Consider the following 14,444-nt stretch of genomic DNA (forward strand, 5'->3'; position numbering starts at 1 on the left):
CACACACACACACACACACACATATACATTTAAAACATACCAACATGTAAATATAGCATGGGTCTAGTTTTTATCTTGAACTTTATATGTAACATTAAGGCATATCTACAGAATAGTATTCGGTTCTCTACATGAACACCTGTAATGCCTTCAGAATATTCCAATAAGCAAATACAGCACAGAAACTGACAATTCTTATGATCTGGGTATGTAAACTGCTTCCAGTGATTGACACTATAAGCAATGCTGTGCCGAACATCCTCGTACATAGAACCTGCTGCAAATTTCAGTTTGGTTCTTAGAAAAGACTCTCATCAAAGCAATTCATGCAATAAGAATAAGAATATCTCTAAAGGCACCTGAGAACTATGATTAAAGTGCTTTCCAAAAGAGTCAAAGCAAGTCACAGTGCCATTGGCTGACTACATGTTTGTCTGTTGCATCACACAGACTGTATAAAAGTTTAATTTTATTTCATCTTGGGGAAAGCCAGATAGATTTTTAAAAATTGAGACTAACACTTCTTCCCAAACTCAGGTCCGGGCTATAGCTCAGTGGCACAGCACCTTGCTTGGTGCTGAGTTTGATCCTCAGCACCAAAAAAACAAAAAAAATTTCCTAAACTCTACTAACAAAATGCTCCAAAAATATTCATAGTATTCTAATCAATCCTCTATCACCAGAAGTTTTACATTACCTTTTTTTTATTATTCAATACAGGCCCTACAAGCAGAAAAAGGTAAGTTGTTTACAATGGTTTTCTTACCCCAGTGCCACTAGCATAAACTCTGTTTCTAGATCTATAGGACTAGTCATTATTTAAAAGGATTGTTTAGAAATGGACATATGTGTGTGTGTGTGTGTGTGTGTGTGTGTACAGTGATGCGAACTAGACAGATGCAAGGCCTCCTAGTGTATTTAAAAGTCCTCCGGTTTAAACAGGGTAATTTATATTGGAGGTGAATCAATCTTCTTTCTTTAGCCACAGTCACCCTTTGCCACTTTGGAAAGAAATTGCTGCCCCACTGCCCTCGAGAAGATACTGGTGTCTCTCATCCTCTGATATCACCCACGCTTGTTACACACACAGAAGTGCACACTGCCAGGGCCACTGCTGTAGCAGCATATAATCCAGCACTCACTGCACAGCAGGATATAGCTGGTACTTTTATACCTACCTTTAAAATACAGTTTCCATTCCCTTAAAAGGATGAAGTGTGCCCAGAGGCAAAGGACCTGCCTCTGGCCCAAAGAGCTACAAATGAGCGGCCCAGTTCCACAGAGCAACATGAGTCAGGGATTCAGAGACCTGGTACCAACTCACTGTGTGATTTTGGTCAAGTTGCATTTCCTCTTTGGATCTCAACACTGCTCATCTCTGTCTACAGGGAAAGTTAAAGAGGGTATTGCCTGAGCTTGTGTGTTCTTGATGAAGGCCTGGAGGTTCATGGGTAACGTTAAATAGCTGTGAAAGCCATGCCCTTTCTCACCATACTAGCTAAAATGCTCATCAGATTTCCCAGGTTATCAGTGCAACACTGCGACATTGCTCAGCTCAGGAGGGGTGAACGCTCTGGTTGGCTGTTAAAGACATGAAACAGTTTTATGGGATGTGGGATTAATAGACCCATCACTGACTCCAATCACATTTCCATTAATCTCAGTCCTTCAATCAAAGGCGTCCAGTTTGTGACCAACCTTGGACACAACCCAGAGTAACAACCAAAATTAAGTCACCTCGGTCAGTGTCATCCGTATGCTTCCTTGGCTTTATTACTTACCATCACCACTCGGAGAGTGTTTTATAGGATTTCCTATTGTGGTACTATTATTATAAGCCCTTTTAATTCTGGATGGCTGGTTAGAATCTACCTGTGAAGAAAAGGAAATAAAAAGCAGCAACACCAGCAGCATCTGTAATTCCTAAATAACTCCAGTTTGTACACTTGGCAGAACTTTTTCAAAACTTGACGATCAAGGGGAGAACATGGAGAAAAAATGTACCCCTGGTAGTCACCCTCTGGGAACTTCTGGTGTACCTCAGCATTCTGGACGCTCACCTGTCCTGCCACAGGACCAGCTGGAGGACGTGGGTGGCAAGTGGTGGGTGGCAGGGGGTGTCTCCATCTCTTACAGCAGCCCCCTAGGTTAACTCTCTCCTCATCAAGATCCTGGTTCAGAGATCTTCACCCTAAAGGCCTTCTTTACCCACATATACAGCCCCACTGCACCCTAAAGTGTACTTTGATTTCTTTATATCACTCACACTTTCTTCTGTTGATCCACTTACACATTTATTTCCTGTTTCCTTTCCTTGGCATATAAGTGCCATGTCCATCTCCTCTACTAACCCCATATTCTGGCAGGGTGCCTGTCCCGTAGAAGGTGTTCAGTAAACGTTTGTTGAGTGAAACGAATAAATGGATGAGGATAAAGCCAGAAGTCTTTTATGCACACTGGTGTAAAATATCCCCTAAAATACCTTCCAACACAATATTCTGTATTTCTGAGGTGGTAAGCACTCAATCCAATTTTCCTCTCTGTGGAGAGAAGACACCCCCAGAAGTTGGGAGAGCTCTAGAATATATGAGCTATGGTTTCCACTGACCACCAACAGCCTCTTAATAATCACCTGACATCAGTGAGGTGAAGTTACAGTGCTGGTTGGGCTTCTGATCATCCTCAGCCATTTTTAATATTCAACCTGACCAAATTATGTCCTGCCTTTAGTTTCTCATCACCAGATAAAGCCTGAATCATCTCACCCATTGGAAAACCAAAATGCTCAGAAGACTCCACTTGCTGTTACCAGGTAAGAAGCCAGGAATTTGTTAGGTCAGGCCGTGTGCTATCTTGGACAGTGACTGCCAAGACTTGAAAACAGAGAATATCTCTGGCCTTTGATTCTGAAGCTGTGTAACATGAGAATCTTGGCAGTTACTGAATGCTGTAATATTGTTCTTTCTGCAATTTACAAGTGATTGATTTAGTGTGAGAGATTTGAAGGATTTTTTTATTTTAAAAAGAATAATAATAAAAAAGAGCAATAGCAAAATACTAACAATGTAGACAAAATAAAACAAAACAAAAACAATAGGAATGATAGAGGGTTTCAGAACAAGCAATAGGAATTAACATTGGTTGTTACATGACATATTGTTATCTTCAACAAAGTTGCTCAGATTATTAGATGTAAGAATGCAAGAACATATGCTAGTCAGTCTTGGAGGAGCAGTTGGCTGTTTCTTACTATTCTCAGTTGATGTCTACATCAAAGCATACAGTCACTGTTGAACACAGATGACCAGGTATGGAAAACGCCATTCTATGAGTGAGTAATTGTCTGATCAGGTTATGGTATAATTGTCAACCCAAAGCAAAGGCTCTGTCAGATGATTCACTCACTGAATCTTGTTTGCAAGTAGAGGCTTCCCTAACAGAAACTAGGACTCCCAGGTGAGTTCCGACAGAGTTCCAGACCTCTGTCCTACCTCTTCCCTTCAGTCCCAGCTCTAAGCCTCAGGCTGCCCCCAGCCAGCTACTACACTTCCCTCACTGCAGGGCACTGCTCGCCCCACTGCCCTGCCTGGAACTCTTCCCCCTGCTTTTCATCTATCACACGCCAGCCTAAAACCACACTCCCACCAGGAGTTAATTCTTTTCCATTTTCCAGACAGAAAAAATGAGGCCTAGAGACACCGAGTCCTTTACATTTGAAGCTGAATCCAACTCCAAAACCCAAGCATTTCCGGTAGCCCATGTTGTCTACAATGACTTGATTCTGAAAATGCTGTCTATGAACCATGATTCTTGCTGGTGCCTGACGTCACCACCATTGAGCAGCGTTACATCTTCACACGGGAAGCTCAACCAGATCCGTGTACCCAGAGCCCAGGCAATGCCAGCTCTCATTGCTGTTCCAGGGTCCCAGGAGTGGCAGCACTGTGACCTCCCCGACTCCTTCTCCTTCATTTGCTTCCATGACCTTTTTTGCACCTTCGCTAAATTGGCTATCACCCTTCAGCCTGTGGGTATTAGGACTATTGCTTTATAATACTCTTAGGCTGTTCAAGCCCCAATCTGACACTGTTCCTCCACAGACTATGCTTTCTTGGCTGAACCTGACCAAGTAATCCCAGCACTCTAGGAGGCAGATGCAGGAGGACTACAAATTAGAGGCCATCCTGGAAAACTTAGCAATGTCGTGAGACCCTGTCTTACAGGAAAAAAGAAAAAAAGACTAGCGATATCACTAAGTGCAAAGGCCCTGGGTTCAATCTCCAATAGTGAAAAATATTCTTGATAAAATTTTTACAAGGAAAAAAAATCATCATATTACGTTGAATAATGAACTCTTTAGATTTATACATGCAGTCGTTGTTTGAGGTGGTTTGGGATTATATTATTTGCTTAACTGATTGAATAAAGTCAACTTATTTTAATTCTTCACTTCACATGCTGCTCCCTCTAAGTCCTCTTCTCAGACTTATTTCCCAAACTCAGTCTAAATGTTGGTGCTCCTCAGAGGTCATCGGAGGTCCTCTTTGCTCATCCTCCTCAGAGTCAAATGTTGGCTTTGTGTTTGTAATGCCCAAATCTCCGTCTTCTGCCCAAACTACCCTTCTTGGCTCCAGATCACCACTTCCAATTAAACAATGGGCAAAGTTCCTGAGAGAGATCACAGGCATTGCAAAGTAGCCACTTAAAGAATTAAATTCCTCATGTCTACGTTCATCCCAGAACCAATGCCGTCTTCCTGCAAACTTTCCCACTTCAGCCCAAGGAAGCTCTTCCCATCCAATCCATTTCCAGCTTCCCAAGTTCTACTTGCACACAAGACTTGAGCCTATCAATTTTCCCTTCATTTCTCCACCTTGTAAAGTAGACCAGCACCCTCACTCCTGCCCTGACTATTGCAATAACCTAATGATTCTGAGACTCTCCAAGCTTTGCCTTCCATGCACATGGAATTACTGCCTGGACTCTGGCCAAATAAGTCACATTTTCTTACCTCCGATCCATGGCACATGGCACTCTATCTGCCCAAAATACGCTCTCTCTTCTTTTCACCCTTCAGGGCTCAGCTCAGTTAGCATCTCGCCCAGAAGCCTTTGCTGAGAACCAGAACAGTTCCATCTTTTAATGACTCGTCTACCACAAGAGCTGGTGCTGTGTGCACCTCTACTGTGGAATTCGCCAAGTGTGACACAGTTTGTCTTCTCTGCACAAAACACACTCCACTAGGGCAGAGACCATGCCTTCCTTATTAAACATTCCCCAAACATACCATGCATCCAGTAAGGTCTCAGGTTTCATTTCATACTTAAATGAAAGGGTCATCATTTTAACCTTAGATTGAGGACTTTTTTGTTTCTGCACTTATAAACTATGTACCAGAGATCTAAAATATCTTGAGGATATTCATCATCATTCGCTACTTCTCAAAACTTCTGAAAAAATAGAACAGAGAAAGTTTGCAGCTGATAAACTTGTCACAGATATTTAACAAAACCCCAGTAGTTCCTAGTATAAGGGTAGTATTTTCCTATAGTTGAGAGTTTGGATGTCAGAAGAATCGACTGTGTTTTCAGCACAGTGTGGCTGTGGGATCATCCGCTGGCATTTTTGCCTGCAAAGACCTAGACTTTCCTAGACAGAGCAAAAATCCAGATACATATAGAGTTGATTTCACTGGTGCTAGAAAAAGGTGCAGTTTCATTTAATTAACCCAGAGACCTTTGCCAATAACACAGCCCTTGGAATGGAATGTGCCCTGCATAATTAGATTTAACTCTGTTAGCACCTGGAGCTTATATTGACAGTGTGAATCACAGTACAAAATGAACCAGAAAATGAGAGCACGGTGGGAAGCTAGGCTATTGATGTTTAGTAAAGCTATTGATGAACAATCTTGCTAATACTCCTCTTGTGTTTGGAAATGCATATTGCTGTTTTGATTGGCTCCTATCATCATAATTCTCTTTTTCCTTTATGGAATTCCTTAGAGTACTCCATACCACTTTCCCACTGAGCTCACATTTCAAGAAGTAATAAAATTTATAAACTCATCTTTCTGTCTACAACTAGCTCTCAATCACTAAACAAAGTCAATAGAATATAAGCCCAACCAAATACCAATTTCTGTGACTGTAACTATAAGGCATATCTAAACTCTTGGCTTTAAAAGGTAAAGAACTATGAAATGTGTTTGCTGACAGGATATGGGAGGCACTTAGGCTGATCAAATTATTCCAAATCTAATATTTGCCAGTATGAAGAAAGGAGAACAGCCAGGCTCTCATTACCTTGGAAAACCAACAATTCTTCTAGCACATTCAGTAACATGAATATGAAGTGCTTTATAAATGTAACATCAGAGCCTGACCATAGACCCAGCCCCCACTTGGTATTGTACCTGGCATGGGAAATCCTAACACTACTAATTCTACCATTTCCTTTAGTTCTTCCTCCATGCTGAGAAACCACAATACACAAGACAGAGGTAAGAATTATGAAATTAACAGGTAAGTAGTTACCATGCTATGATAGTCCTGCATTGTGGCTTATCTTTCATGGGCCTCAGAGTCATGGAGCTGATGTGTATAGATGTGGTTAGCCCATTTTTGTTGGCTGATAGCATTTCATTGGGTTAATTTGACATCATTTCACGTAACCAAATCTAGTGACAGAGGTCATTTCCAGTTATGTTATGAATATTGTCTTTCCATGACATGAGATGTCTTCCCATATGTACAATGGATCACTTCTCTCTCTAAAATAGAATTTGCTGGGGATACGCTTAGGCTGTCTGTCTCTTCAGATGTACTTTCAAAAGTACATATGTCAATATGTATTTATGTACTTATGTACATATGTCAGTGAGTCACCCACGGTTTATGACTAATTCCACCTTTGCTTTTTTTCCTCTCCAACAGTTGTTTATGAAAAGCCTTTAACATTTCCAAGTCCATTGGGTGCAGCATAGATTTATCTCAAAAAAAAAAAATCTGTGAAATGAAGAAATTACAACTGATCTCTCTTGCTAGTTGCTTATAAAGCTAAAACTCAAGATAGAACACCATGTTTGTGTAGATGTCTCAGTGCCGTGGTTTAGATATGAAATGTCCCCCAGCGGCTCTCTGTTGAAGGTTTGGTCCCCTATGCAACACTGTTCAGAAGGGGGCCTTTTGGGAAGCAACTGCATCATGAGGACATTAACTTTATCAATGTGTGAATTCATTCATGGATTCATAATTGGAGGGCATTAGTGGGAGGCGATGGAAACTCTCAGAGGTGGACCCAAACTGGAGGAAGTAGGTCACAGGGGCAAGTCCTGGAAAGGTATCTCTTGTCTCAGCCCCTTCCCCTCTCTTTCTCTGTTTGCTGGCTGCCAGCTGGAGCAGCTTTGGCCTAATCACTTACACCCCACCTCCAGGATGACCAGCTTTGCCTCAGGCCCACAGCTATGGGACCAAGCAAAAATGGCCTGAAACCTCCAAAATCATGAGCCAAAACAAATCTTTCATCCTGTTAAGTTGATTTTCTCAGGTTTTGTCACAGTGATGCAAAGCTCTCACTAAGGCAGCATATAAATAGTGTCATATGACTATCAGTGTGGGTTTTGATTATTAGCATTATTGTGCCCTAACGAAATCCACTACCCTATATTCTACTCTCTACTCTATATATTCTATGTTCAGGTCTAGCCCTATAGTCTGTCTCTTGAGCCAAAAAGGAGAATTTAGGCCTGAAGGAAGCAGACACCTTAGCATAGAGCAGGGAGGGTGAGGACCTCTACTGATCTTAGTCCCAGTTCTGCCTCTGTCCCTACCATACAATCATCTGGAACAAGTTCATTCTTTAAGCTTCATAGTCCCTCATCCACAAAATTCAAATAATAGCTCATAGATTAATACCCATGTACGGCATGCATGCCCTTGCACACACAGAGAGACTTGCTTGACACATAGTAGGCAAGGGATATATTTTATTTATTTTTTATTCTTCTTTTTTGGTACTGGGGATTGAACCCAGGGCTTTTACACTGAGCTATATACCCAGCCCTTTTAAAATTTTTGGTTTTTGAGATAAGGTTTCACTAAGTTACCAAGTTGCCCGGAGTGCTGGGATCACAGTATGTACCACCATGCCTGGCAATGGGTACATCTTAATATCCTTCCTTCTTTTCTGAAGTCTCTGTCCTCCTCCATGCCCAGGTGATCTTAGTGGATTTCCAAGTTTTCTCCTTCCACATCTGCCATATGGCATCTGGGACTTATGATTTTGTAGCCTAAATCCTAGGTGATAAGCCCATCTCCCCTAATACATAGACTACAAATAGGAGTTTCCCAAGAGGTGACTCCTAAAAAAATGAACAAAGAGTACTGTGATTACCCCAGGGAACTCCAACCCTAGGAGCAGTACTAAAACTCAGATCTGGGTTATGAACATGAAAGACAGAAAATTCAGGTGGTAAGTGCAGGTACTGAACAGGCCCAGAAAGAGCATTACTTCAGGGGTGGTGGGGAGGTGGCCCTGAAATACATTGCAAGAAGAGGGAAGCAGATAACTTAAAAAGGAATCCAGAGTCTTAACTTGAAAGACTAAAATCATGCCCAAATGCAGAGTAAAGAGGAATGAAGAGAGAACGGAAGTGTTGGTGAAGGGAACCGCCTTCCCAGCACAAGCCCGGTCAACATCCTAGAGCTGCGTGTAGGTTTTTGTACCGGAGTCTTTTAGATGGTCTTCCACTCATCTTGGAGAAAGCAACTTTCCTTCCTGAAGCCCAGAATGGGCAGGGCAAGTGTCTTGGCTGATTATTTCCTCTTTTAGTCAAAAGACATTTACCAAGCACACGGTTTATAACCAAAATGAGTCTGGGCCCTAACTGTACTCTTACACTTACAGAGACAGTCCCACCCCTCTATTAAGCAGTTCTTAATCACCTGCAGTGCTCTCCATCAGCTTACTACTGACTGCAAGGGCTTCTCCAGATCACCACACTGGCAATATTAGGTGTGCAGAAAGTTGCTCTCAATCTCTGCACTTGGAGACTTCTCAGTCCACTGGGGACTCTAAAGCCTCTTGGCTTTCATTTGAATGCCTCCCATTGAACTCTGAAATCTACATCCTTGCAGATATAGATAGATATTATTACCCTTATCTTAAAAATGAGAAAAGAATTTAGGGAAATTTGGCTAGATATGGTTGCACCCACCTGCAATCCCAAATCTCTGGAAAGCTGAGACAGGAAGATCGCAAGTTCAAGGCCAGCCTTGAAGTAAGGAGACACTATCTCAGAACGACAACAACAACAACAAAGCCACTTTAGTTATTTTGATGATTTCAGTCGCTGTTGGATAAACACATTTGGCTCAGTTCTCTAAGAAATGAACTCAAGCTAAACTATGAAGAGTCTAAGCAAATGAATCGCAAAAAAACAAACAAGAGATTGACATAAAAAAGAGGGTCAAGAAATGTTCAGTTATATGCCACAACCCTAAAAACATTACTCTTTCATTTGGCCCATGTCTTCGGAGGATTCCACCCATGCTTGGCTGGCTTCAAGGAAGAAATGGCATGATGGATGGATATGGTAGAGAAGCTTTACTCACCTAAGGGCATCTAGGAGGCAGAGACAGAGGCTGCAGCCAGGGAGGGAGACACACCCTCCAAAGGCAGGTCCACAGTGACACCTCTCTTCCAACCAGGCCCCACCTTGTAATAGCTCACTGAGGAGTGTACACACCCATGATCCAATCACTTTGCAAAAGCTCCACCTCTGTGCACGTGAGATTTCCAGGGCACTTTGTAGATCTAAAGCATAAAATTAGCATCACACACAGATAGCACATAGGAAATGATCAGCATAGCACAGATCAGGGACAGGTTCTATGATCTTTCATAGCATTAGCTATGAAAGAGTTTTTAAAATATTAGTAATTATTGACAGTATGATTTTACAACTTGTGCCTTTTGTTATTCGCTTTCCTGTTTTCACATGATATTGATCACTTACCTCCAAAGTCCTTCCATTTAATTGTCAGTCTTCATGGCTGTGCACTTCCCTCTTCCATCTAGGAGAATCGTACTTCACAGGTCATAAACTCAAACGCACGTTTAATGTATGAAGAACTTTGCAAAGCTTAACTACTCCCATTATTTTAGAATGAAACCAGTTAACTGTTTTTAGTGGAACACAAGCTTAGAATTTCATTCGTTCATTCAACAATGACTCAACCAGGCCTTTGTAAGAATAGTGTGTGACAGTTGTTTTGTTTTGTTTTGTTTAACTCATTCTCTGAACAGGCTACAAATGCACAAATGTTTCCAAGTGGGTCTTTTTAAAGTAGGACTTTTTAAATATTCAAGCAAGGCACAGAGGATCGAGAAATAATAGAACAGGCAATGGATTTTGGAAATCCATTGCCAACATATCATGAAAAATTCATAATCACTGAACACTGTTATGAAAGGAGCATAAACTAAGCGATAGAAAATGCTGATAATGATTGTTTTCTTCTCTCAAGAATGTTCTCACCGCTTCAACCCATGTTGAAAAAATAGTTTTGGCCTCTGTTTACTGGCCCGCTGCAATTTAAAATGAAGTTTTAATGTCCATTTTATGTCACTATATCTCTGTTCGCTTTCTCTTATTAGGGTTGCCTCCTTTGTAGTTCTCCATCCTCTTACTTGTGATTTCTCTGTGCCGCTCTACTTTACATATCTGCATTAGCACAACTCTGGAATTTTCAAACCAACCTACATCTGATTTTTAAAGGCTAAGTATGTACCTTTGATATTTATTGTAATACTAACATTTCAATATCTTTTAAATTACTTTGTTTTTCCCACTTAACCTACTTTTCATTAACTGTTTTTTTTTTTCCCCAGTCATATACTGATTTTATCTCCACCTTCCTCTCCATTTTAACCCTTTTTTTTGGAAGTTGTACATTCCAAAATTATGCTTCTGTTTGTACCTTTAACATTTTAAGTAAAGGTAAACTTGAATTTTAAGAATCTGAAGTTTATATTTCCTTCCTAAATGATACAGAAACTTAAATGCTTTGAGGATATGGTTTCTTACCACTTAAAAGTTAAACTTTGTCACCCATAGAAGTTTAGAAGGAAGGATATCTTTAGTTTTGTTACTATTTTTAAGATCTTAGATTGCTAAGTGGAATTTAATACTGAAAAAAGTGCAATTAAATTTTAAGAAATTGGTTTTGTGCAACAATTATTTTGATATAGACACACAATCTTTATTAGGTCAACTTGAAAAGGCACAGTCACTGGTACCATTAAAATAGAAATTTCAAGGGATCAGGAGTACAGTTTGTTCTTCTCAGTAATCTTGGAGAGAAATTCGGCTTTTTTATGTCAAGAAGTGGAATAAATACAGATAAATATTAAATATTATGGTAGCTGGCAAGTCCATTTTGCTCTTTGATTTAATATTGATTTCATCTAAAATTGTATTGGGTCCAAAGTTTTTATTAAGCTGTTAACTAGGATTGTAACTTCAGCTGTATTTTTCAAACTGCTTATAATTCTATCGCAACACTGACCACCTCTTTTCCATTTCATGTGATTTCTGTCCAATATTTTACTTATGTAGGATTTTATACTATCAAGTTTTTATTATTTTCAGTGGTTATTCCTACATAAAACTACTGACATACTTACAAATATCTTTGTTTATTATTTCTACTGATACCACTCTCCATCCCTATGGTCTAAATTTCATTGAATTTACATTTTATTTGTTTTTACCAGGAGGACATCCAATTTGTATTAACTAATTAGTTAATTCAGTAATTTATACATGTGGTACTGGGGATTGAACCCAGGGAGCACTGAGCTAAATCCCCAGCCACCCATCCCTTTGTTTGGGGGGACTTTTGTATTTGTTTGTTTGTTTGTTTTTATTTAGAGATAGGATCTTGCTAACTTGCCAAGGCAGCCCTCAAGCTTGAGCTCCTTCTCCTTCAGCCTTCTGAGTAGCTGGGATTACAGACATTTGTTATGATGTCTGGCTAGAAGTATTTTACTTTGACTGAAGTATACAGAGAAATTACATACAAAAATTTGATAAGAGGTAGTGTCTGAAAGTTTAGGTGCCAAGTGAAATGAAAACCCTGTCAATGAGCTCCTGGTGTTCTGTTAGTTTCACACGCACTGGTCTATTTTGCATTTGAATTCATCTTTTCTCAGGCATGATTCTGTAGCATTGTGCAGTGATCACTTGGAAATAATGGTTCACAAACAAACCCATCTTCCAGTGTTAACACATATGTGTTAATGTCTGAAATCACTTACAAGGAAGAAGAGGTTTCATTTCAGCTCACATCTTTAGTGGTTTTAGTTCATGGTCCCGTGGCCCTGTCACTGGGGCCTGTGGGAGACAGCAGCTCATCACAGCAGGGCAGCTGAGAGCCAGAGAGTATTGAGGTCCTAACAGACTCTTCAAGGGTGCTCCTCGTAAGCTGACTTCCTAAAATTTCTTCCACCTCCCAACAGTGCCATTGGCTGGGATCAAGGTGGCAACCTATGAGCTGTTGGGAGACATTTAGATCCAAACCATAACAATAGGTATTACATAATATTTTTAAAATTACATTTGCAAATAACACCACCATTTTCATCAGAAAAGTCTTATTGCCAGAATACTATTATGTTTCAAAGGCAGCAGCAGGCGTTCCCAAATTCCACTTTGCACTTGAAATGTCTAAATGTATGATTGGCAGCAAACCCTGCCCCTCGTTTCCAATGGAGTGTCTAGCTCCCTGTCTGCATTTTGAATGAACTACCTTCCAAATATCCAAGTCTGAATAGTCCCAGTTATTGTACCATCCAGGTTTTAAAAGGAGTGAGAGAAAGGCAGGCTGAGAGAACAATGCAGTCATGGTTAAGTGTGTTTCCTCTTCCGGATTATAAAGGTGGCACGCAATCCTCCTGCCCTCGGAGATGCCAGTCTCCAACCAGCTGTGGACCTGGTGAAAGCTCATTGCCCTCTACACACACCAGCTGGAGAAAACCTCTGCCCCTGAGATCTGCTGCAAAGGTGAGGCAGACACTCCCTGCCAAGGCCTTCTACGAGCGCCTAGCATCCCGGTAACCCTTCACTGACCAATGTCCAAAGAAGTTTATTATGATTGGTGTTAAATTTTCCCCCTCTAGCTGTTGTTATTGGGTTTTAATATTGCTAAAAGAATTTGAGAGACCAAATACCTGATGTCATGTCCCTCATTCTTGATAACTATGTGACAGAATTGGACTTTCTAAGCCTCCAGGGTCCTTGTATAACTAGGACTAACACTACCTGTCATCCCTCTTGTACAAAGACGGTGGAGGGATGGTTTGGGATATTGAATAAAGAGCTTTTTGGAATAATGATTTAATATGGGGATCCTTGGAACCCAGTGAAGGAATTGCAGGTCCATAGTACATCTCTCTTATTGTCTTTCCTGCTCTCTGCTATGACAGATTTTATAATCAAAATAATTTAAAAGCAATCATCATCGATATAAATAAGACAGTAAGGCATGCAGAGAAAGCCAGTTCTACTGTTACTCAGATTTCAGCTGTATCACATAGCTCCAGGAGAGTGGCATGAAGATACTATAAGTCTGCACAAATCTCCCCCTCCTGCTGTTTTTATGATGACTAAGGCAGCTCAGACTTCACAAACGACATACCTCCCACCTCAGTGAGACTTGACAGGTACAGATTCAGAAAACCTTGATAGACGGAGGGCTTGTTATCTATTCTGAGGGAGGTGGTGAGGGGCCCTTCTGAATTAATGGAGCACAATTTCTGGTTACTCCCTACGCAGACAATCCTCTCACACCCATCAACTTCAGAATCCCGGATGTTGGTTACTTTTTCTGGGTTCCTTTTCTCCTAGCATCAGTGGGCATCTCCAAGTTGAAGAACAAAATCTTATGAGCTACTTATCATAAATGCCCAGAAGTAATGGGTGCTGATGGAACAAAAGTAAAATTTGAATTAATTCATCCATAATCTGTATCTCCCTTTGATCCTCAAATACTTTTCATTGAACCTGTACTGTAGGATATTCAGCACAACGAGTGGTACATTGGAGAATATAGCCGCCAGGTAGTAGAAGACGCGTTAATGCAGGAGAGCAAGGTAAGAGTTCTCCGGGGCCATTGGCATTGCTTCTGTAGTTATGTTTTTCTGATTGTAAGTCACAAGGTATAAGCAGCATTCTCTGATACAGTGCTGTCTGCATCATCTTGAACTTTCTCAGTCCTAGGGAGGTTGTAATTAAAAAGGAAATTTAAGTGTTCAGGATGTATCTCAGTGGTAGAGTGCTTGCCGAGCACATGAAAAGCCCTGCGTTTGATTCCCAGTTCTACAAAAAAAATGGGGGGATATGGTATTTAGAAATGGAAAGTTTCAGATCTAAGACTTGGTTT

General features: G+C 40.7%; 1 protein-coding gene across 3 annotated transcripts in view; it reads left to right on the forward strand.

Annotated features, from left to right (window-relative positions):
- Clnk (cytokine-dependent hematopoietic cell linker) overlaps nucleotides 1-14,444 on the forward strand; it is a 209,012-nt gene that overhangs the window by 182,314 nt on the left and 12,254 nt on the right. For all 3 annotated transcript variants that reach the window (XM_013508541.1, XM_013508543.1, XM_013508542.1), the window contains exons 13-17: nucleotides 721-739; nucleotides 2,731-2,812; nucleotides 6,462-6,502; nucleotides 12,942-13,066; nucleotides 14,077-14,154. In XM_013508541.1, the coding sequence (XP_013363995.1) occupies nucleotides 721-739; nucleotides 2,731-2,812; nucleotides 6,462-6,502; nucleotides 12,942-13,066; nucleotides 14,077-14,154 (345 nt within the window). The remainder of the gene's footprint in view (nucleotides 1-720; nucleotides 740-2,730; nucleotides 2,813-6,461; nucleotides 6,503-12,941; nucleotides 13,067-14,076; nucleotides 14,155-14,444) is intronic.

This window comes from Chinchilla lanigera, unplaced genomic scaffold (assembly GCF_000276665.1).
Source record: "Chinchilla lanigera isolate Chin_1 unplaced genomic scaffold, ChiLan1.0 scaffold00148, whole genome shotgun sequence".
Lineage (NCBI taxonomy): Eukaryota > Metazoa > Chordata > Mammalia > Rodentia > Chinchillidae > Chinchilla > Chinchilla lanigera.